The sequence below is a fragment of the Talpa europaea genome (assembly GCF_964194135.1).
Source record: "Talpa europaea genome assembly, chromosome: 5".
Classification (NCBI taxonomy): Eukaryota; Metazoa; Chordata; class Mammalia; order Eulipotyphla; family Talpidae; genus Talpa; species Talpa europaea.
The window spans coordinates 114,715,921-114,738,563 of record NC_140071.1 but is presented as its reverse complement, the minus strand read 5'-3'; the positions used below and the strand labels follow the sequence as shown (position 1 = coordinate 114,738,563).

General features: G+C 36.8%; 1 protein-coding gene across 38 annotated transcripts in view; it reads left to right on the top strand.

Annotated features, from left to right (window-relative positions):
* Positions 1 to 1,204: 1,204 nt before the first annotated feature.
* The window catches only part of FIP1L1 (factor interacting with PAPOLA and CPSF1), a gene marked incomplete at both ends in the record, with an annotated part of 61,158 nt that continues 39,719 nt past the window's right edge, over positions 1,205 to 22,643 (top strand). For 8 of the 38 annotated variants that reach the window (XM_084233934.1, XM_084233946.1, XM_084233932.1 and 5 more), the window contains 9 exons: positions 1,205 to 1,289; positions 2,430 to 2,474; positions 2,579 to 2,618; positions 5,866 to 5,923; positions 6,928 to 7,031; positions 11,348 to 11,412; positions 11,953 to 12,060; positions 12,445 to 12,575; positions 20,416 to 20,525. In XM_084233934.1, the coding sequence (XP_084090060.1) occupies positions 1,205 to 1,289; positions 2,430 to 2,474; positions 2,579 to 2,618; positions 5,866 to 5,923; positions 6,928 to 7,031; positions 11,348 to 11,412; positions 11,953 to 12,060; positions 12,445 to 12,575; positions 20,416 to 20,525 (746 nt within the window). Of the gene's footprint in view, positions 1,290 to 2,429; positions 2,475 to 2,578; positions 2,619 to 5,865; positions 5,924 to 6,927; positions 7,032 to 11,347; positions 11,413 to 11,952; positions 12,061 to 12,444; positions 12,576 to 12,859; positions 12,929 to 20,415; positions 20,526 to 22,643 lie in introns of all 38 variants that reach the window. The other 30 variants (XM_084233944.1, XM_084233943.1, XM_084233929.1 and 27 more) reach the window with 10 other exon arrangements.

Genomic DNA, 22,643 nt, shown 5'->3' with positions numbered 1-22,643 from the left:
TTGCTTGCTGAGGACATGAGATCATATAGTTACAGTTTAAGAGCACCCGATTTGACCTTTCAGGTATCATCTTCCTTGAAAGATGTGTTCTCAAAAGTATCTTGAAAAGTTGGCATTTTTTACTAAAATAAAAACTATACATACTTTATGATTTATCTAGAAGGACCACTTGCATACATGTGCAAGAAATTGCTTAAAAAATTGAAACTGTACCTTTTTTATTGTTAAAGTGAAAAGTGGAAAGCAATCTAAATGTACAATGAGAAAATACCCATATTTACTTTGTACTAGCCACGCTATAGGGCCCAGTTAAAAATGGACAAGGTTTGACTGACACGGAAACCATCTGAAGACACTTTTGAATTTGAAAAAAAAAAAGAAAGAAAGAAAGAAAAAGGAAACCAGCAGCGGTGAACACAAAACTATACCTTTAAAAATTCGTTAACCTCAGGGTCTCCCGCCAAAACAATGCAACACATGTGAAGTAAATGTACAGAAAATTACAGAAAGATGAACATTAAACAAGAGCTATCTCACAAAAGAGGGTACCGGATGAAGGGAGTCTTTGGCCTTAACAGCAATGCTTTATTTTAGCAGGGAGAATGCATTCATCATCTATCAGTTTTGCTATTTAATTTTTCAAGTACAACTTAATGAGAAACACGCGACGAATCGGTCACGTAAAGAATCAAATAACATCTTTTGCAAGATGACAGAAGAAAATGGTGAAGACAAACGATCAAGGGACAAAAAGGAACAATAGACTATAAACGTCCGCAAAAGCAAGGCTGACTAGCAGAAGGCAGGCTGGGGGAGGGGAAGCCTGGCGTCAGCAGCGCGCCGGGCAAAAAAATGCCTCGAGCTACGGAGGCAAACCGGCATTCCATAGGGGCGGGACCGACGGCAGCGCGCATGCGCAAGCAGGCCCAGGTGGCCGCGCCGCGGAAGCGAAGCCACCTCGAGACGCCGCGCCGCTCGGCAGCTCCTGCGCGTGCGCAAGCGGACCAGCGCTGGCGTCTTTGCTTCCCCGCCGTCGCCTTCGCCGCCGCTGCGGCCGTCTTCCTGGGATTTGAGTCGCGCGCTTTCTTCGTTCGCTCGCTCCTCGGCGGGTCGGCCCCACACTCGCGCCCCCGGGCAGCGAGGCTGGGGAAGGGGTTGGAGGGGGCTGTGTAGCACCACCTTTTAAGTTGTGCTCGGGGCGGCCATGTCGGCCGGCGAGGTCGAGCGCCTAGTGTCGGAGATGAGCGGCGGGACCGGAGGGGATGAGGAGGAAGAGTGGCTTTATGGCGGTACGGAACTTCCTGTCCCTTCTCTCTCCCCCGGGTTCTCTCGGGCCTGCCTTCCCGGCCGCCAAACGGCCGGCGTCCCGCGCCCTTCACGCCGCCGCCGCCTGGGCCCGCTGGTTCGGAGCCGGCTCCGGCCTGACTTAGGCCGAGCGCGGCGTGCGCGTCCCCCCCGCCCCCTCGGCGCCCGCCCAGCCCACGCCCCCAGGGTGCACCCTCCAGGCCGTGGCGGGGCCGGGGCGCGGGCGCGGGCCGTGCCCCCCCCCCCACCCCGCCTGGCCCTGCTCCGCGCCCTGGCTTCTCGGCCGCCACGTTCCTAACTCTTGTTTCTTATATTGCCTCTGAGGTATGTTGGTGTGTCTCTTCGTGCCCCTTGGCTGCGTGTAGGACGTCTTGCCCGTGTGCCTTTCAGAAACAGTTTTTCTGTAATAGCTAAATAAAGTTGCTGCTGTAAATAAAACTAACGTCTTGTTTCTTGATGGTCAGTTTGTATGGAATGCACCTGCAAGGGTACCTCCTTGTCTCAAAGTCGTGCTTAAAAAATAATTAATTAAGAGAGAGAGAAAGAAAGAGATGGAATACATTATGGCCCATAAAGAGAACCCCGAATGTCTCCTGTATTAAGGTGAAGTTTTTCTTTTTCAAGAGACTGCTCTTTAACCCACATCCTAGAAGTACCTCATGTCCCTTAGGCTTATGGTTTTCGGTATCATCTCATGTGTTCGTGTTTCCCCAAGTAAATGTAGTGCGTTTTGTATTTACGCTGGAAGGGGACTTCTTTGACGTCTGGTTTTTAACTTTTATTAAGTCACAGCCCCTTGTCTGTTGCACTAGATTTGAAAGTTAATGTTAGTATGTTCTTGATTGTCTTAGTATTAGAGTGAGAGTGCTCGTTAGGGCACCTTGCAGCTCCTTAATGATGTGACTTTGACAAACTTTGATTTTGATAAACCTGTAAAATTTGGAGGCAACATGTATGTATCATAGCAATACTCTGAAATGTAAATGTGTAGGGATTCTTGTACAAACATCTAGAAATCTTCAGTACTTTTTAAGCTTTATAGATATAAAAACTGATTTTTTTTTTTCGTAAGACGTATCTTGTTAAATCATTATAAGGTGATCTAACTTTGGATGTGCTTATAGGCCCATGGGACGTGCATGTGCACAGTGATTTGGCAAAGGACCTAGGTTAGTGCTTGTGATGATCACTTAAGATTTTTCATAATACTGGTTTCTTTAAGAGTGGTTTGTTTGTTAATTTTACTTATTTATTTATGTATTTTTTTTGTTAGATGAAAATGAAGTTGAAAGGCCAGAAGAAGAAAATGCCAGGTTAGTGAAATTTCTTGTTGCTATTTATACAGATTGTGTAAAAGAGTGGTTCCATCAGCAAATTCGTGAGAACTATTTCTTTTATAATCATTGACACAGTTAATAGCATTTTGACTAAAGGTTGGAAGACATTGAATCTGTTAAATCCTATTTCAGGACCTAATCTAACACCATGTCTACTTGCTAGTAGCTTAGGAGACAAAATTTTTGAAGTGAGGGTTTGAATACTTCTGACTGTTCACTACTTTTTACTCTAACATGAACTCAATAGTTGAGTATACAGTATAACCAATAAACTGCTGAGAAGAAAGTTTTAGCTTCAAAAATAAAGTACCCCTTAAATTACTTTTACAATGAACATTTTTGATGTAATGCAAAGTGATAATGAAACATTTTATATTTATTTAAATGCAAAGTGGAATAATGAGTTATAAGATTCATTTTCTTTGTTATATTATTAAACAAGTAAGACTATTACAGAATCTAATGGGGGGGGGGGTCAGAAACTTACTCTGAACTTCAGAACAACTCTTGTATACCAGTACATGAATGCTGACATTACTTTGCCATAAGCCTTACTGGCCTGTAATGAAAGAGGAATTTTTTTAAAAAGTGCTTTTGAAGAACGTTGATAGATTTAAAAGTGTAGAAAGTAACCACTTCATACCCACCGGGATAGTTAAAAAAAGGTAAAAATAGGTATTGGTGAGGTGGTGGAGAGATTAGAACCCTGATACATGAGTAGATTGTAATATAGTATAGCCACTTTGGATGATAGTCTGGCAGTTGTCAAAAGGTTAAACTGAATTACCATATGATCCACTCCCCAATATATGTCTTAAAGAAGTGAAAACCTATACCCATACAAAAATATGTACATATATGTTCATATCAAAATTATTCATAATATCCATAAATGAAAATCCATAAATTTTATCCAGTGTGGGTGGATAAAATGGTGTATCCATATAATCAAATACTGCTTGGCAGAAACAGAAATGAAGTTCTGATATGAATGAACCATTGATAACATGGTAAGTGAAAAGACCAGTTAAAAACCACTACCTATTTTATCATTCTATATGTGTTAAATATATGGATTAGGTAAATCTGTAGGCACAGAAGGTATTATAGTTTATTGGTTGCCAGGACTGGGGCTAGGGACAAATGTGTACAAAACATTTTTGGGGTAGATGTTCTGTAATTAGATGGTTGTGATGGTTGTATTCTTAAACATACTTAAACGCTGTACAACTGTATGCTTTAAATGGATGAATTGTGTGGTGTGTGAATTGTATTATCAGTAAAACTATTTTTAAAAAGTCAATAGTGGGAAGAAGTGAAAAGAGGAAATAGAAGTAGCTGAGGAAAATCTGAAATTTTAGTATTCTTCTACACCCAAGAGTACACCTTTGTTGGAAGACTTTTCCTCATTGTTATATCACCTGAAATTTTATTTGATTTTGAATAATCCAGCCCAGCTCCTAGCCCTTATCTCAACCACAAGATTGGGGTTTCTATAGTTTATAGTTATAAAAGTGATTTAAATATTTTATAGCATGTTTTTCAGTTGATCAAGAAACTAGTTTATTATGTGGTATAAATGTTTTTTTATGAAATAATCTTTATTCCATTAATATTTTTGGCTACAATTGTCAAAGCTTATTTTCTGATTGAATATGCTTTAATTTTAATTTCTGAGCTCTCAACTTGATTAAATTTATTAGAGAGAAACTTTTCTGCCTTCTCTGAGCATCACTGTCAGAGTTTCAGATTCCTTATTGAAACTTTATATGGAGAACTGTTGCTGAATCTGTTGAATAGAATTAAAATTTTGTTTTGAAAAGGTATATGTTATGTTTCTAGCATTTTAATGGTGATCAATTTAAAAGTCTTTTGGGGGAAGACTGTCTTCTGCCAAACCTGTGTTCTGTTACCCACCTAGGTACACCCTACCTGAGTGGAGTTCCTTTTAGAATTTACCCCAGCTTCTGTGTGACTGCCTTACGCTGTTTCCACTTCTATCATGCTTTAGCCATCCTTAAGTTTTTGCCAAACATACTATTTTGTGAAATATAAAGCCAGCTAAACTTGTTTCTGGCTACCTAGCACCTTGTTTAAGCAAGATGTAAATGTATTGAAAAGTTATAGTTGCATTTTTGTTTTCTTGGGTTAAGTAGTTTTCTTGGGTTAAGTAGTAGCAGAACAATGAACATTTAACAAAAATTCTAGTTTTTAACCTTACATTTTATTTTATTTGGGGATCGTGTTTCTGAAATACTACTTGGAAATGAAATTGTTAGGGAAACTCTTGGAGCAAAGGTATTCAGAAGAGATTAGCAACAGTCTAATAAAAGGAACTCTTAACTATGTCAATACTGGGACTTTCTTTTTAGAAATCCTACTAAGTGTGAGTTTGCTTTGTAGGTCATTTTCCCTTCCTTGTCTATTGAAGTTAATGGTCAATTCCCAGTCAAAGTTGTAACTGGTTAAAAGTATAAGAAAACAGTTACATGATAGTAGTAGATTATATTTGATGGTCAGTGGCTACATACTTGAATTTCATGGGACCAAGAGTGTTCTGTTATATATAAATTTTGTTCTAACAGGGCAAATTCAGGTATTAACTGGTCTTTAGAAAGTAATTAGTTTTTTAATTCATCAGAACTAGGTCTGGAGCTCATTGGTGTCAAGTTGGAAGGCAGACTTATATAAATTTATTTTAACTTTAAAATTTTCCTTTTTTATGTACAACAAAGAAGATATATCTAGTAAGACTGGAGAAATAAAAACTAGTAAGAAGCATGTATGTTGACTGGGTACTAATGTAATTATACACAAATCTGAGTATCTTAGGCATCAAGGAAGAGAGGAAACTGTTAAATAGCCCTTGACAATTATAGTAGTACCTGGCACACAGTGGGTGTTCAATAAATATTAAGGATAAGTAAAATTGATTAAATGTGATACGCATTCTTATAAAAAGAACTTCATTGTACCTCACCATCAAATTGCAAATTTGATGTAATTAAATTGTGGAAGCAGTTTTATCCTACTACCAATGTTAAATACTTGTTTTATGCAAGGCATTAAGAGTAGTGGAATAAAGCATTTTTTACCGTTAGTGTTCTTACCACGCAATGGATAGAATAATTTTAGAAAAGAGACATAACATAAAAATGCCAGCATAATCTTACTTCAGAAAAATAATACCAGACATGTGTATACTTATTTTTGTTGTTTGTAGTGCTAATCCACCATCTGGAATTGAAGAAGAAACTGCTGAAAATGGAGTACCCAAACCGGTAACCTAAGGCTTTGAAATCCATTTGCTTCCTTTTTCAGTTCATTTAGATAGAAAGCCAAAATTTAATGTGACTTTCTGTATCCCTCTTATATCTGCTACTTCATTTGTTACATAATGAGAATAGTGGGAAGAGATTTAGATGGAATACAGCATGTGAAAGGCTCAATGTTTACTCCTTTCCTTTTTTTTTTTTTAAATGCTTATGGCTTTCAGTTGTGTCCTGCAACCTGAGTTTGATCATCATAATTTAGCAAATAATTTTTAATATAAATTAACAGTGTCTGATCTCAGGCCTGTTAAAAGTGATGTTTTTGGGTGTGAATGCTATTTTAGCATTCTGCTCCTGTAAAAAGAAGGAAATTGCTTTTCTTCATGCTTGAACTTTTTATATGAAAAAGTATTTTGCCTAGGCGATTGGCTTATTTTACTTACTGTTTCTTGACTAAGCATAAGAAAGCCTTTTAGAGCAAAATAAAACCTTTATAAACATGACTCTACTTTTTTCATTCAGAAAAAAGTATTTACTCAACCATTTGCATGCAGAGCCTTTTCTTGGTGTAAATGAATGCCATGAATTTGTGGCTGCCCTTTAACTGTTTGTTGCTTTTAACATGACACTGTTGCTATTATAACTAATTTTTTTTACTTGAATATTCTTTTTGCCAAGAATTCCTCAAATGCCTATTTTTTACAGTTTTGTCTTTTGATGTCTTAGTATATTACCTTAGATCCTTTGTGCAAGGAGGCAGTTATAAATAGCAAAAACAAAAAACATGAGGTGTTCTTTACAAAAAAAAACGATGCTGAGAAAAGTTTTATTTCACATTCTTGATCTTTTTATTATGTAGAATGTCAATTATAAATGAGTTTGAAATAGTTAGCAATGCTGTGAGTTTGCTTTTTTCTCAAACTGTAGCTCAAAAAAGGCACAATGGTTACTTTTTCAGTTAGATGTTGAACTAGATTATTGAATGTCTTTTGTAATTGTTTATATTGGTATAGAAAGTGACTGAGACTGAAGATGATAGTGATAGTGACAGTGATGATGATGAGGACGATGTTCATGTCACTATAGGAGACATTAAAACGGGAGCACCACAGTATGGGTAAGTTGTTTTTAAGTAACAACTGTGTGCTTCTATAAAACCATTAGTGGCTAATTCTGTTGTACATTTTCCATCTTAGTATGATATGAAACGACTCAGGTTAAAATTTTACCATGAGTTGCTAAGAGAAAATGTGCAACTATGAGTGGTAATGGTTGTTAACTTACTGTGGTAAATATTTTGCAATTTATGCATATATCAAATCATTTCGCTGTACCTCTGAACTGAATACAATGTGCAAATATAGGAATTACATCTCAATTGAGAAAGCTTCACCATGAAAATATTTCTTTCTTAAAGGTAAAGTTAATTAGGATAAAGTTACATGGAAGTGGTATGTTCGATGTTAAAAGTATAAAAAGTGCTTTTATAAGTGAATTGAGTACTACAAATTCTTTAGTTAGAATTAGAAAACTTTAAAATGTAGTTTGCATCTGTGTTCTTCATTTTTCTACTTATCCAGACTTGAGTTAGGTTTTAAATATTTTTCCAATAAAAACAGTATCAAAAGTATTTCTTTTTTTCTCTCTTCAGTTTATATTTCAAGTTGTTGATTGTCTTTTAGGCTTTTTAGGTCAGTATGTTGTCTCGAATTTTATATTCCATAAAGTGGATCAAGTGAATGAATTGGTATTAACTCATTGAACACATAAAAAATCTTGCAGAAATATTAGAGGGGAGGGATGATATTAAAGTGCAGATTGTGATTTTGTTATTTGAGTAAGAATTAATGTTTTCTACCCGTTTTTTGAAATTGGATGTAGAATATGGTACTTATACATGGGGAACATCGAGTATCTTCATTAATTTCGCTATAGTTCATTAAACAACTTTATCTGAAATCAACCAGTATATGCATATGTTTTAATATTTCAGCGAAATTTTCAAAAATTATTTCAGAACGTTTGAGGGTAGTCAGTTATTATTATAATGGTCAGTTTTGTATTATAGCATGCCTATATGATTTAAAAATCCTAGTAACTTTTTAGGAAGCAGAGTCAATAAGGGACTAAATTATTCATGTTAGGAATAAGTAACTCTGTGTGCTCCTCATTCCCATTTAAATAATTTTGGGTTTATAGCATAATCCTAGTATATCTTTTTTCTAGCTTCTCATTCTCTGTCCTTAGCCCAGAACACTATTTTGTATTATTGGTACTCAAACATTGTTAAATGAATTAATGAAATGATCAAACCTTTCAAATTGATAATGATGATTCTGATTGACAGTAACAATTTAATTTAGGCTATCTAATACATTTTGTATTTATAGCAGTGGAGGTTTATATAATTATTTGAATATTTTTATTGCATTTACCCTTATTTTTTAAGCAGAAACAAAAATGATAGTGCTAATGTAAATGAATGACCTAAGTCATATGAATTTACTACATTGGAGGCAAAAATAAAAGGAAATTATTAGGCAAACCAAAAGCAGTGAGTCTTCACAAATCCTGCTGGACTTGTGAGGGTAAAGAGCCAAATTAAGTAACATAAATGTGGTAATATCATAAGCATTGTCTGTCATTTGAGGTCTCACATTTGCTCTGTGGAAATTGAGCCTTTTTCCCTGCCCACTTCCCTATGATCCCCTTCTCCCTAATTTCTCCAGTAATTGTAAGTTGATTTTAGTGTATTTGATTTTTCCACTCATACAAGAATACATTATACAAAAAAGTGGAGATCAATCTGTAAACTTTTTTTTTTCAAGATTTATTTATGCATATAAGAATTGGGGTATAGGCCAGAGGTTTGGGGGAGGAGTCACCAGAGACAGAGTGGGGAACAGAACAGGTGGATTGACTGAAAGACACTGCTGAGGGGAGCAGCAGGAGAGTCAGAAGAGGTCTGCTGTGTCATGTGGGTATCTCCCTGTTCGGGGATTGAACTCATGCTGCAGTGGCTGTGGTTAGCTTCATAGATTGGTCTTAACCCCTTCTGCCACCAGGGAGGCCCTTCTTTTTTTTTTTTTTTTTTAAAGATTTATTTATGCATACAAGAACTGGGGTGTAAGCCAAGGTGTGGGGTGGGGTGGGGGTGGTGGTGTGAGAGGATTCATCAGAGAGGTTGGGGAGCAGAACCAGCAGATATACTGAATTACACTGCTGAGGGGAGCAGTGGGTGAGGCAGGAGAGGTCTGCTGGGCCATGTGGGTTGCTCCCTGGCCAGCCAGGGATCGAACTCATGCTGCAGTGGCTGGCAGTCGCATGATAGCGCTGTCTTTAACCCGTCTGCCACCAGGGAGGCCCTATCTGTAAACTTTTATTATAGAAAATTTATGAAAGGTCCATTGGATTTTAAATGACTTGCACAACTAATAATTGATAAACTTGTGTCTGAACCTGAGTCCTTTTTTTTTTTTTTTAGAGGCATTTTTTATTTATTTGTTTGTTTGTTTTGTGTATACATGCACTGGGTACAGTCAGAAGCGCGGGAGGGCGAGAGAATTCACCAGAGCCAGAGCGGGGAGCAGAACAGGCAGAAGGACCAAAGTACACTGCTGAGGGGAGCAGCGGGCGGCAGGAGAGGTCCGCGTGCCATGTGGGACCCTCCTTCAGTGGCCGGGGAGCAGCTGGGGATCGAACCGGCGCTGCAGAGGCTGCGGGCAGCCCCGCAACCCAGTGCTCAACCACCGCGCCACCGGGGAGGCCCTGAACCTGAATCTTAACTGCAAATTTTGTTTCTTCTTCCCCTCTGTCACATGTATAGTATACATTTTTTAAAAGTACAGCTCAGTAGTTATGGCCAGTATTGGTATATGTATACACACATGTGCATGCACACATACACACACATTCATCCATGTAACTGCCACCCAGATCAAGATATGGAACATAACTAGCCTTGTAGAAACTTCCCTATTGTTTCTCCTCAGTCATTAACCACCTGCTTGCCATCTAATGTTGTTCTGCTTTTGCTCTAGACTTATTCTTTTTAATTTCATGTAAATTGATTCACTTTATGGATGAAGTATTCATGGGATATAAAAGAGGATTTATTAATATCAAATGCAGAAAGGATTAAAAGAAGGTTACTGGATTTGGGGATAAAATGGAGAACTTTCATTGTTGCAGGATTGCTATCTACTGAATTAACTAAATATTACAGGTTTCAAACAAAGCTCTGGAGTAATGTTAGATGAGGAAATCATGATAATGGGTATACATTATTATTATTTTTTTTTTTACTAGCCAAATTTCGTGTGAAGTTTGTTATAGTGGGATATTGAGTTAATGGCAGATGATGGGTTTTGAGGTTGAAAACAAGTCAGGCTTTAAGAAATACTTTTATTTTTAAATTTTTTTTTAAAGATTTATTTATTTATTTTATACAAGCACTTGGTACAGTCAGAAGCGCAGGAGGGTGAGAGAATTCACCAGAACCAGAGCGGGGAGCAGAACAGGCAGACCGACGATACACTGCTGAGGGGAGCAGCAGGCAGCAGGAGAGGCCTGCGCGCCATGTGGGACCCTTGCCTGGCGGCCAGGGATCGAACCAGCGCTGCAGAGGCTGCGGGCAGCCAGCGCTCAACTGCTGCGCCACCGGGGAGGCCCAGAAATACTTTTATTTTACAGAGCAATGACAGATATTAAATTAACTTAAAACAGGGCCTCCCCGGTGGCGCAGCGGTTGAGCGCCGGGTTGCGAAGCTGCCCGCGGCCTCTGCAGCACCGATTCGATCCCCGGCTGCTCCCGGGCCACCAGAGGAGGGTCCCACATGGCGTGCAGACCTCTCCTGCCGCCCGCTGCTCCCCTCAGCAGTGTACTGCGGTCCTTCTGCCTGCTCTGCTCCCCGCTCTGGCTCTGGTGAATTCTCTCACCCTCCCGCGCTTCTGACTGTACCCAGTGCTTGTATAAATAAATAAATAAATATTTAAAAAAAATATAACTTAAAACATTTTCTAAAATGTATGTCTATCCAGTTACTATGTGGGTTTATATTTTTATTTATTTATTTTAGAGGCATTTTTTTTTTATTTATTTGTTTTGTTTTGTTTATACATGCACTGGTACAGTCAGAAGCGTGGGAGGGTGAGAGAATTCACCAGAGCCAGAGCGGGGAGCAGAGCAGGCAGAAGGACCGCAGTACACTGCTGAGGGGAGCAGCGGGCGGCAGGAGAGGCCTGCGCGCCATGTGGGACCCTCCTCCGGTGGCTGGGGAGCAGCCGGGGATTGAACTGGCGTTGCAGAGGCTGCGGGCAGCTTCGCAACCCAGCACTCAACCGCTGCACCACTGGGGAGGCCCTGGGTTTATATTTAATACAGTACTGTTTTTAATGTTCTCAGGATAATCTTTTTGTTGGTTTTTTGGTTAGGAGTTATGGAACAACACCTGTAAATCTTAACATCAAGACAGGAGGCAGAGTTTATGGAACAACAGGTAAAATTTGTACTTGCAGCTGCATCCATAGGAAAATAAGGCATGTATTTGAATAGGTCATAGATTGTAATAGCTATTACAACTCAATAAAGAGCAGATTTTGACCCCACATTCCAGAGATTGGCAAACTTTTTCCGTAAAGGTCTAGATAATAAATACTGTAGGCTGTGTGGACCACATAGGGCACCTGTCATATGGTATTTGTTTTCTTTTTCACTTGATTGTTTTGTTTTATAACCCTTTAAAATGGTAGAAATTTTTTTTAGCTCACAAAAACAGTGATTTACAACAAAGAAGTAAGCAGTTTTCTATTGTTATAAGAAATATAAAGTTCCTAATCTTTCTATCCAGAATATTTTATAGTTACACCATAAAGATTGACCTCACCTACTTTTACTTACGGTAAACATCAAGCTAATGTTTTAAATTGAACCATTGTCATATTTAGTAGCAATAGTAAAAATATATTAATGTCTTCTACTAATATCTTTCAGTTTCTTACTAATATAGCTTTGTCACCACTTTGTAATTTATAAATAGGAACCAAGGTCAAAGGGGTAGACCTTGATGCACCTGGAAGCATTAATGGAGTTCCACTCTTGGAGGTAGATTTGGATTCTTTTGAAGATAAACCATGGCGTAAACCAGGTAAGATTGTTTTGAATTTTTAAGAGATTTTTCGTGTAAGCAGTCATTAGAAAAGTGTTTTTAGCATAAATTTAGAATTTTTTTTTTCAATTTTTTTTAGCTCTCTTAACCACATAATGAAGAATGATGCAACTTATTAAATCTTATGGTAGCTTTGCATTATGTAAAAGTAGACTTACATGTTTTATTTTAATACCATTTCTAAAGGAAATAATTCTGATAAAAGTGTTTTATAGACTTGTTGCTTTATGGAGGTAACAGAATTGGTAAAATTAGGTAGGGTATTATGACTGAATTCTAAATTTATATTTTTATCGTTTATTATATATGCTACTAAAAATAGAATTCAAATATTTGTACACTAAAAATGTGCTTCATTTTTAGGTGCTGATCTTTCTGATTATTTTAATTATGGGTTTAATGAAGATACCTGGAAAGCTTACTGTGAAAAGCAAAAGAGGATACGAATGGGACTTGAAGTTATACCAGTTACCTCCACTACAAATAAAATTACGGTAATTAGTAGACATTCCAGAATATTACTGCCTTTTCTACTGTCCCACTTTTACTCCCCAGATAAATCATTTTTCCCTGTAAAGGTGGTTAAATGCTATATGGTAGTTTAATTCCAGTCTCTTTACTATGTTTGTATCCATTCCTTCCCTTTCAGTTTCCTATTAATGATTATCTGATGTTTGTAGTTTCAAGTCACTGACTGGCCACAGCTAGTTTGTCTTTATATGGCCTATCAATTAAAAATTACATGGTATCTTAATGGGGAATATGTTATTTAACTTAGGCCGAAGACTGTACTATGGAAGTTACACCAGGTGCAGAGATCCAAGATGGCAGATTCAATCTTTTTAAGGTGAATTTTAGTAAATTATCCTTGGTTGCTCTCATTTTTTTGTTCTTGAGTCTGCTCCCATACCACTACTCAAGGGACAAAATTAAAGTGAAAATAGCTACCTTTCCCCCAAACCTTCAGCTTCCTGGTGACTTACAAATTTGCTCATTGTTGTTTTATCTCCACTTTTGCAAGCATGTGAATTTTCAGCCTATACTAACAAATGCCAAGTAAAATGATCCTTGCTATATGTTGTGATTTTTATTTTGAGTCATACTATTATGTAGATCATGCTATAATCTTGTCAAAATTGGAGGTTTATTTTTCTCTATTTTCTTTCTAAAAATGGAAAGGAAGATAGCATATTGCTTGTAATCTGTATGACACTGAACATTGGTGTAATCTCTCTCATGGTTTAAGATATTTCAAGAATCTTAGGCATTCTTTGAGTTGCTAAAGAAGACTGGACAGTATAGGACAAAGCAATTGACTTTTAAAATTAATAGGACTTGCAGGTCAATACTACACTTGGTATATCAAGTCTGACTTCTGGCTTCCCTCTATATGATCGCAAATGCAGTCAAAGAGTGAGTAATACATACTTCTGCAATATACAGCAGCCTACTAACTTTTCTCAAAACCTGATTGTGTACTCCTCTTCCTTTATCTTAATTCTTATAGTGAATGACTGGGATGAAGATTGGGAATGACTTTTAGATTGGGTTGTATACTCAAGACTTTTGCGGGCAGGAACTTTTCTGTGCCCCTTTTGGGACTGCAGCCTGTCCACCAAAATACTGCCTTATGCAATGCATGTGCTATATCCGCAGATGTAGCCGCTCTGCTGGACACAGTTCTGTATAGAGAATTAAATTTTAATTTACATCCTACTTTGGGTAAGTATATGGTTCTCGTCTGCTGTAAATATTTTGAAAGTTCCCGATGATGTCAGTTACCAGGTTCTTTTTGGTGAGACCTGCTTACTTATGCATTGCATATATTGTTATACATGATTGTAATGGATAGAGAAGTCTTGATGACAAAATAGTTTTGCTTGCAGTTGTGCTTTTTATTTTCTTCTGTCAGAAATGAAAACTGTCATTGTTAGCTGCCAGCTTCTGTATACTTAGTCTTTGCTGTAGACTTCTAAAATTAAAGAATAAAATGAAAGCTCCTAGGGAACTGGTCTCTTATTGAAGGTAGCCATCATGAATGAGTTTTTTTTTATTTTTATACACACTCACACACACACTCACACTCACACACTAATTGCTTACTGAAAAAATCATTTTTAAGTTTCTTTTGGCTATATGAGTGGAGGTCATTGTTCCATTCTGTTTTATCTCAGTCTGAATGAATAAGGACTTTTTTTTGATTGGTGTTGTATAATGGTCTTTATTGTCCGGAAATGTGCTTAAATATTGCTTATCTGTTAGAATGATTTGGGACTACGTATTTAATGTGTGTGGCTTACATTTTTCTTTGTGTATATTGTGGAATAGGATCTGTTTTATTGATAATGCTCAAAGTCAGCAGTTAATGATATATGAGAGCATTTGGCATCATCAGGCTACAATTTCTCTTTTACTATCTATTCTGCAATTTGGGAGAATACAAAAAAATTTGCAAAGATGTAATTGGTATCCCAAATACTCAGAGGCAAATTTGCCAGAATGTGTAATTTAGATGGTAAGAGTTGATTAGAAAGTACTTTGGGTGCTATGTACAGGTCCTTTGTTTTCCTGTTTTCTTCTTTTTTTAGAAGTTAAGTGGGATGCAACAGTAGAAACATTTATATTAGTTTAGTTCGAACCTTGTTAATGAAGAAGAGAAAAATATATAGCTTGAGAAAATGGCTTGGGCCAGGAAGCTTGTTTTAATTGAGTTGAAATAAATAAAACAGTTATCAATATTTAATAGACTTAATGGAGCGGAGAAATTTTTTTTTTTTGGAAAGGAGTAGATGAGAGATGGTAGGATGTGGTTCATTTCTAGAATGCCTAGCAACAAGGTAGGTTAGTTGGGAAGAGGTATTGTTGGGAAGAGCAAAAGGGCGATTGCTATGTAACAGTATTCTGGCAGCAGTGTGTAGTGTGGTTGGAAAAAGAAAGCCCAAACTCAGAGCCACTTATCTGCCACCCACCATTTGAATTATATCTAGGAATGGTGGGAAAAGATAGAAGAAAAAAACTTTACCAGTTTTTTTGGTATTTCTGAATACTTCCAATGTACCCAATTGTATGCTAGATGTAGTGAACAGTGAACAGTTGGGAATTCAGAAAAGGGGATTGTCCAGTTTAAAAAAGATTCAGTCAGAGGTGATAATTGAAAGATGAATGAGTTTCCCTCTCTGGCAGTATATTTAAACCTTATCACCCATGTTCTCAAATTTCACAACTATGTGTCTTGGTTTATTATCCATTGTAACAAGCATTCACTTATACCCTCTTAAACTGGAAGCACATATCCTCACCTCTGGGACATTTTCATCTATTATTTCTTTACATTTTATTTATTTTTTTAATTTAAGTTATTTTATTTATTTATTTATTTATTTTTTGGTGGGACCCTCACCAGTGGCTGGGGATTGAACCGGCGCTACAGAGGCTGTGGGCAGCCTTACAACCCAGCGCTCAACTGCTGCGCCACCAGGGGAGGCCCTGTTTTTTTACATTTTATCTGCTTGCTTCTGTCTTCACCTTGTATTCAAATGTTGGTCTTCTTGTTCTGGTCCTTTTATTATCTTTCATTTTCTATCTCCGTTTTCCATTATTTGAAATTTTCTCAACCTCACAGTCATATTCATTTTTCATATTTCTGTTTAATTTTTAGTATCCAGGAAAATTTTTCTTCAATATTTTACTATGGCGTCTTATTCTTTTTTCAGGCAATTATGTGGTATTTTTTCCTCCTTTATCTCTCAAAGGATATTACTGCTAATGATAGGTTTTTTTGTTGTTTCTGTTAGACTGTCTTTTCCTACATAGTGTAGTATGTTTTCTCCAAGTTGATTTTGAAGTTTGCAGTTTTTTGTTTCTGACTTTTAAGTTTTTTCAAATGTTTGATGGTCCTTGGCCATTCACTCTTGAGAGAATGGGCCACTAAAAAGGTGATTGGGAGCTCTATGCATGTGAATAGAACTTGCTTGTTGACTGTTGGCTTCACGTAGAGCTAGGTCATGGTCCCCCCACCCCCACCCCCCCACAGTACTTAACATTTTTATCTTTATATTTTTTTCCCCTTTTCCCTCTTTGTGATAATCTTAATTTTTCCCTGCCAGGGAGCTGATCCACTTGGTCAGCAGATCTCTGCTATCTCTTCTGTTGCTCCCTTCAGCAGTGTATTTCAGTCAATCCTATTTTGCTCCCCATTCTGTCTCTGGTGAATCCTCTTACACCTCCCCCCCATTTCTGGCCTACACCCCAGTTCTTGTATGCATAAATTTAAAAAAAAAACCTTAAAAAAAGTCAGTATGACTTTGCTCTCTCCTTGTTACCTTAGATTCAGTTTTCTTTGGTTTGCTTAATCAGTTACTATTTTTACATCTGCTTTCAAAGCTCTAAACTTAGTTGTTTTTCCAATTTTTTTGTTCTTGTGGTTGGAACAAAATTTTTGTGATTTTTTTTTTTTTTTTTAACTTTTCCTTTTTTACCATAAAATTCTGTGGGACGTGTAGTGGTTATTAAAATTTTCGTGTATACCACTTTGAAACTTGCATAATCCATATTTGGGTTATTATGTATTTACTTTAACATATCTTTTAAGGTATCATTTGTATCGAACTTTTATAAATAATGCTATGAGTGACAGCTGAAGGAAACTGCATAAGATGTTGTTTTGTAACAGGGTGGTCCCAAGGAAAGGGGGAGGTTCCAGCAACCTTCCCTTTGGTGGTGATGGGATTTGGAGTTGCCTGTGTCTTTTGGCTTTGGTCTGGAGTCCGGGGTGGAGTCCACAAAGCCTGTATGGAATTAGCTTTAGGTAGGGTAGGAAACCTGGAACCCTTTCCTGGGGACCACCCTGTTATAGTTTTGGTACAATGATAACATTATTTGGGTAAATATTTAGCTCCTCTAGGTTATAGATTTCAGTCAACTTTTATTTGGATATGTAAGTTCTGACATGAATTTATTTTTAGAAAATCACTAATAATCATTTATTAAAATATTAAAATAGTCTCATTTGTTCTGTTTAAACAAATTATCAGTCCATATAATCCTGAGTATGACATTTGAAAACTAGTGGATAATCACAATGCAAGTTGGCTAGCAGATTGCTAAAATGATGAGGATTTTCAGAATTGTTTAATAAATATATTATTGAAAAAGTTAAGGAGAAAAGAAAACCAAGTTAGAGAACATACACAATTTTTAAATGTTTAAAAATGTACCCTGTCTTTCTCATATCTTTTCTTGTAAATATTCATGTAAATATTCTTTCATTTATGTTCTCTCCCCCCCCTTTTTTTTTTTAATTCCCTCTTTTCCTTCTTCCCAATTTTTAATTGATCACTGACTATGCTAGGAAGTGTCTCATGTTAGTTTGTGAATGAGAGATGAACAAAATAAACGCACACTCTCTGGTTGAAGGGTTTATCTGACTTAACTGGAAAGGCATTAATAAGTTATGCCAAAAATAATGTAATTTCTTGTCCTATGAAAGACTTTGAAGAAGTTACATTTAAGGTGATTTCCAAAGTCAATTAAATGTCATATTGCATGCTTGTTTTTAGGTACTTGGGATACAAGTTTGAACTGTACAGTCAATGTTTTCCAAGATTGTGTTATAGTGGCAACACATAGATAGTAACCATAAAATAAAATAAATACCTTCAGATAAAGACACTAGTGGGAAAGTCTATGAAGAAAATAAAAAATGTAATGTGATAGAGATTGGGAATAGTCAGGGAAGACAATTCTATGCAGACGCGGACAATACTTGAATGGTTATAAGGAGGTAGCCATGAGGTATGGGAAGAGACTATTCCAAGCAGAAGGAACATCTAGGGCAAAAACCCTGATAAAGGATGAACTTACATGTTAAAAAGATCTGCGGTGGTGCAGCGATTGAGTGCTGGGTTGCGAAGCTGCCCACAGCCTCTGCAGCACCGGTTCGATCCCTGGCTGCTCCCCGGCCACCGGAGGAGGGTCCCACATAGCGCGCAGACCTCTCCTGCCGCCCTCTGCTCCCCTCAGCAGTGTACTTCTGTCCTTCTGCCTGCTCTGCTCCACACTCTGGCTCTGGTGAGTTCTCTCACCCTCCTGCGCTTCTGACTGTACCCAGTGCTTGTATAAATAAATAAATAAATCTTAAAAAAAAAAAAAAAGATCTAGAAAAAAGACCATTGTGAATGGGCATAGTAAAGATAAGCTGGGGAAAAATCAGGAAAACAAGACCAGAGAGGTAGACAGGACCCAGACCATGTAAATCCTTGTAGATCATGATTAGAAGTACAAGTTTTATTCTCTTTGGATTGTGAAGTTATTGGAGAATTTTGGGCAGGTAAGAGGGAGGCATGAGTTGATTTATACTTTTAATGAGTATAAGGTATATTTATACTTTGGCAGTGCACAGAGAAAAGATTTTAGAGCAGAAAGTGCAAAACAATTTAGTAGAACAGTTAAATAAGATCTGGTAGTGTGAGTGTTACATGGGTTTTAGGAGGGGATGTAATAAGTGTCTGAATTTGAGGTGATGTGGATGCACATGTTTTGATTCCTTGGGTTTTTTCTTGTTTGAGCAACTTGGTAGATGATGATACTTTACCTCAAGGGGAAGGAGAGTGGTGCCAGAAATGGGTAGTATAATTTAAATAGGGCATAAAATAGGATGTGGTATTAATTCAAGTATTTACCAACATGAACTTTGTTTAGATTTTATTAAATAATGACAATTTTAAGTATCCATTTATTTATGTGGGGAAGACTTGGAGAGGATCAGATTGGGGGATACTGGGAAATCAGTAGCTTTGTTTTGGCCATGATAAGTGTGACATGTTTATTACACATGCAAGCAGTTGGTGCTCAGGGGAGTGGTTAAGGCCATATTGTCAGTTTCGTGAGTACTACTCACATCCCCAGGGAGAGTAATGCATTTATTTTTTTGTGTTCTCTTAGTATCTCATCTCATAGATATGTTTTCCATGACATTTTATAGTGATACACTGTGATTGTTCACATGTATGTCTTTAACCACTGGGATTTTGTGTTATTTCAGTAATCTCAACTTTTGGTACATAATAGGTATTTAATAAATATTTGATAAGTCAGTCCTGTTTATTTCCCCTGTTACTTTTACCTGTCAAGTGTCTATCAAATCCATTTTTGTCCTTCTGTTCTCATTGTCTTAGTGCTGATCCTCATTACCCTTTATTAGAATTAGAGCATTGAAAATGGGATTTTTTTTTGAAGTAGTGAGATTCATTTTTAATCAAAATATCAGTACTAAACCTTAATTATATGAAGGTACCAATTAGGAATGGGTTCACCAGTATTAATATCAGATTATAATACATAAGGTTGGCTTTGTTACCATGGTTATTTGAGAAGTAGATGGTTTCTGGAATTGGTAGTTCATTTGAATATATCAAAGTCAGGATGTCTCAGATTCTCTTGGCCTTTGTCTCATGGGGAAGGAGCGTGGTGGTGCCAGAAATGGGTAGTATAATATAAATAGGGCATAAAGTATGATGAGGTATTATTCAAGTGTAGAGCAACATGAACCTAGTTTTTTTAGATTTTATGAATAATGACAGTTTTAAGAAAGGTAGGTAGGTATGAAAGCAAGAGAACATAAAGAAGATTCCTCATCCCACCAGTCCTAAAGGAGTGTGGCCCATACTCAAAGGATCTGTTATGAGCTGAAAGAATGGAAAATCTGGAAGAAATTGTGGAATAAGTACATACTGGGTTTGAAAGTGAATCTAAAGAGAGAGAAGTATTAAGGAGACAGATGACTGTGTTCCTGTGTGTATTAAACTAGTAAGACGATGATGTAAAATCATAGGGCAGAAATAGCATGGAAGTACAGGAGCAAATTTTTAACATTTGTGTGATACTAAATCACTGTCAGAATAGAAAATGGTTAGTATAGCTAAAAAGGCCTCTGTTTGTTTTCTTGGATAAGGGTAGTGAACATAAAAGGGCGAAATTCTTTAAGACCTTTCTTAAACTCTGAAATACATAGACTTGTAGACTGAACTTGTGGTGATGTGAAAGAATTTATGGAAGTCCTGAAGAGTTAGAGTTTATTGGACTTTTAAGTGACATTATATGAACTTTTTAATACTTGAGATTATTTTGAACCCATAGTCCATCTTCAGTGCATTTGTATCTATTGCTCTTCTAAAGTAGATTAATTTTATTAAATATTCAGCAATGAGACAGCCTTCATATTTAATTTCATGTCTACTGTTACAAGTTTATTTTAACATGCAAATTGAACATTTTCAGTGTGGTTGGTTTGAGTATTCTGTTAAATTAAACAAACTAATAACCCTTTTGTTTAAGGTACAGCAGGGAAGAACTGGAAATTCAGAGAAGGAAACGACTCTTCCATCTACAAAAGCTGAGTTTACTTCTCCTCCTTCTTTGTTCAAGACTGGACTCCCACCAAGCAGGTTAGTTAGACAACTGTAACTCAGTTTATTGAAATCATTGGTATATTCACATTGTATTAGTACCACATGAAATGTAAAATCATTGAATGTTCTACCAAAAGGTGGGAACATTCCATTTTGTACTAGTACAACAGGAATTCATGAAAAACTCTTCCGAGAGCTGTCCATCTGAAAAAAATCTAGGTAAGCAAGAAATGAAGTATGGTATATAGTTAGGTATATGTATAAAGAGATAGAAATTTTACATTCTGGAGAGAGAGTGAAAGCAACGGTCTTGCTGTTTTCTGTGCTTACTACTCTTACCTAAAGAATTATTGGAATTAATAAGTCTAGATCTTTTGACCTAAAGATGTTATACTAATTTTAGTAAAAGGTGGTAAAATTTCAGCCTAGGAAATCTTTCAGTGAAACCCTCTTTTTTCCCTTCGGTTTGTTGTGATAATACCTAATTTTGGGTTCCACGGGGTACCAGTTATAAGAGGCCATGTCTTTTTAGTTTAATCATGAAAATGGTAAAAGCTAGATGATGGAAGCTTAATGTGAACAGGTAATTTTTTTTTTAAGCTTATTTTTATTGAGGTAATGTTGCTTTACGTTACTGTTTGTATTTATGTCAGCAGTTTAATCTTGGGTTAGGTAAAGATCTAACCCATTTGTTTCTCTGGGCCTGAAACAAATCAGTAATCCAAGTATTACTAGTTTTCAGCCAGATTATTTAGCTTTTATGTTACTTGTTTATATTTGCTTTATGCAACTTTTTGTGATTCTAAATATAATCCCTAGGAGATTATATTTCATCATATATAAATGTAGGAAGAGAACCTTATATGAGTATCTAGTTTACCCCTAAAAAAGAGATTCTTGAGACTTTCCGCCAATAATTGTCACAGTCCTCTAGGATTTTTTACTGTCTCCTCCTAACAATTATTAGTGATGAGTATTTCCAAATATGAATATTTAAACTAAATTCAGCCTCCTAAAATGTTTGACTAAGAACTTACAGTAGTTAAGGAACATCGATTGTTTTAATATGTATTATTATTTTGTTTTTTTCAATTTTTAGAAGAGTCAGGTTTCATTAATGAGTTTTGGTGTTCTACAGATGAGATGATGTTAAGAACCTGGGCTCTAGAGCCAGACTTCTGGAGTTCAAATTCTGGCTCTACTACTTGCTTAGCCATTTGTCTTTGGACAGATTCCCTAATGTTCATCTTCCATTTCCTTATCTGTAAAGCACAGTAATAGCACTTCTCTCACAAGGTAGTTACAGATAGTAAGTACATTAATTTATATAAAGTGTTTTAGAACAGTGTCTAAGTGTTTTAGAACAGTGTCTGACATATATACAATAAATACTCTCAATATTTGCTATTATAAAAAACAATTAAGCTATTTAAAAATCAATGGCAGTTTTTCTATAGTTTGCTTTCCCCTCCAGCTGTTTTATTTGTCTGTTTGTCTATCTGTTTTTCATTTAATGTGGACTGTATTACTCTATAGGGGCCTGTGCTATTATAAGAATTTTGACTTTTCCTGTAAGTGAAGTGAATGGGGAATCACCATGAGATTTTAGATAGAGGGGGTAGAGGAATGAAATGATCTGATTTAGGTTTTTAGTCTCAATTTAGCTACTTTATTAAGATTGAATTAAGAGGGATTAATGACAGAAACTGGTAGGTCAAGTTAGGAGGTTGTAACAATTGTTTAGACAAGAAAGAATGGTGACTTGGACCAAGGTGATAGTTATGCAGAAGGTGAGAATTCATCAGATACTGAATACATTGGATATAAAAGGCCTTTTTTTCTGAGATGTAGAAGATTGTAGGAGGAGTGATGTTTGGTGGTGAAAGTACGATGTGGTTTTTTTTTTTTTTTTTTAATTATTTATTTATATAATCACTGGGTACAGTCAGAAGCGCGGGAGGGTGAGAGAATTCACCAGAGCCAGAGCGGGGAACAGAACAGGCAGAAGGGACCGAAGCGCATTGCTGAGGGGAGCAGTGGGTGGCAGGAGAGATCTGCACGCCATGTGGGACCCTCCTCCGGTGGCTGGGGAGCAGCTGGGGATTGAACCGGCGCTGCAGAGGCTGCGGGCAGCTTTGCAACCCAGCACTCAAC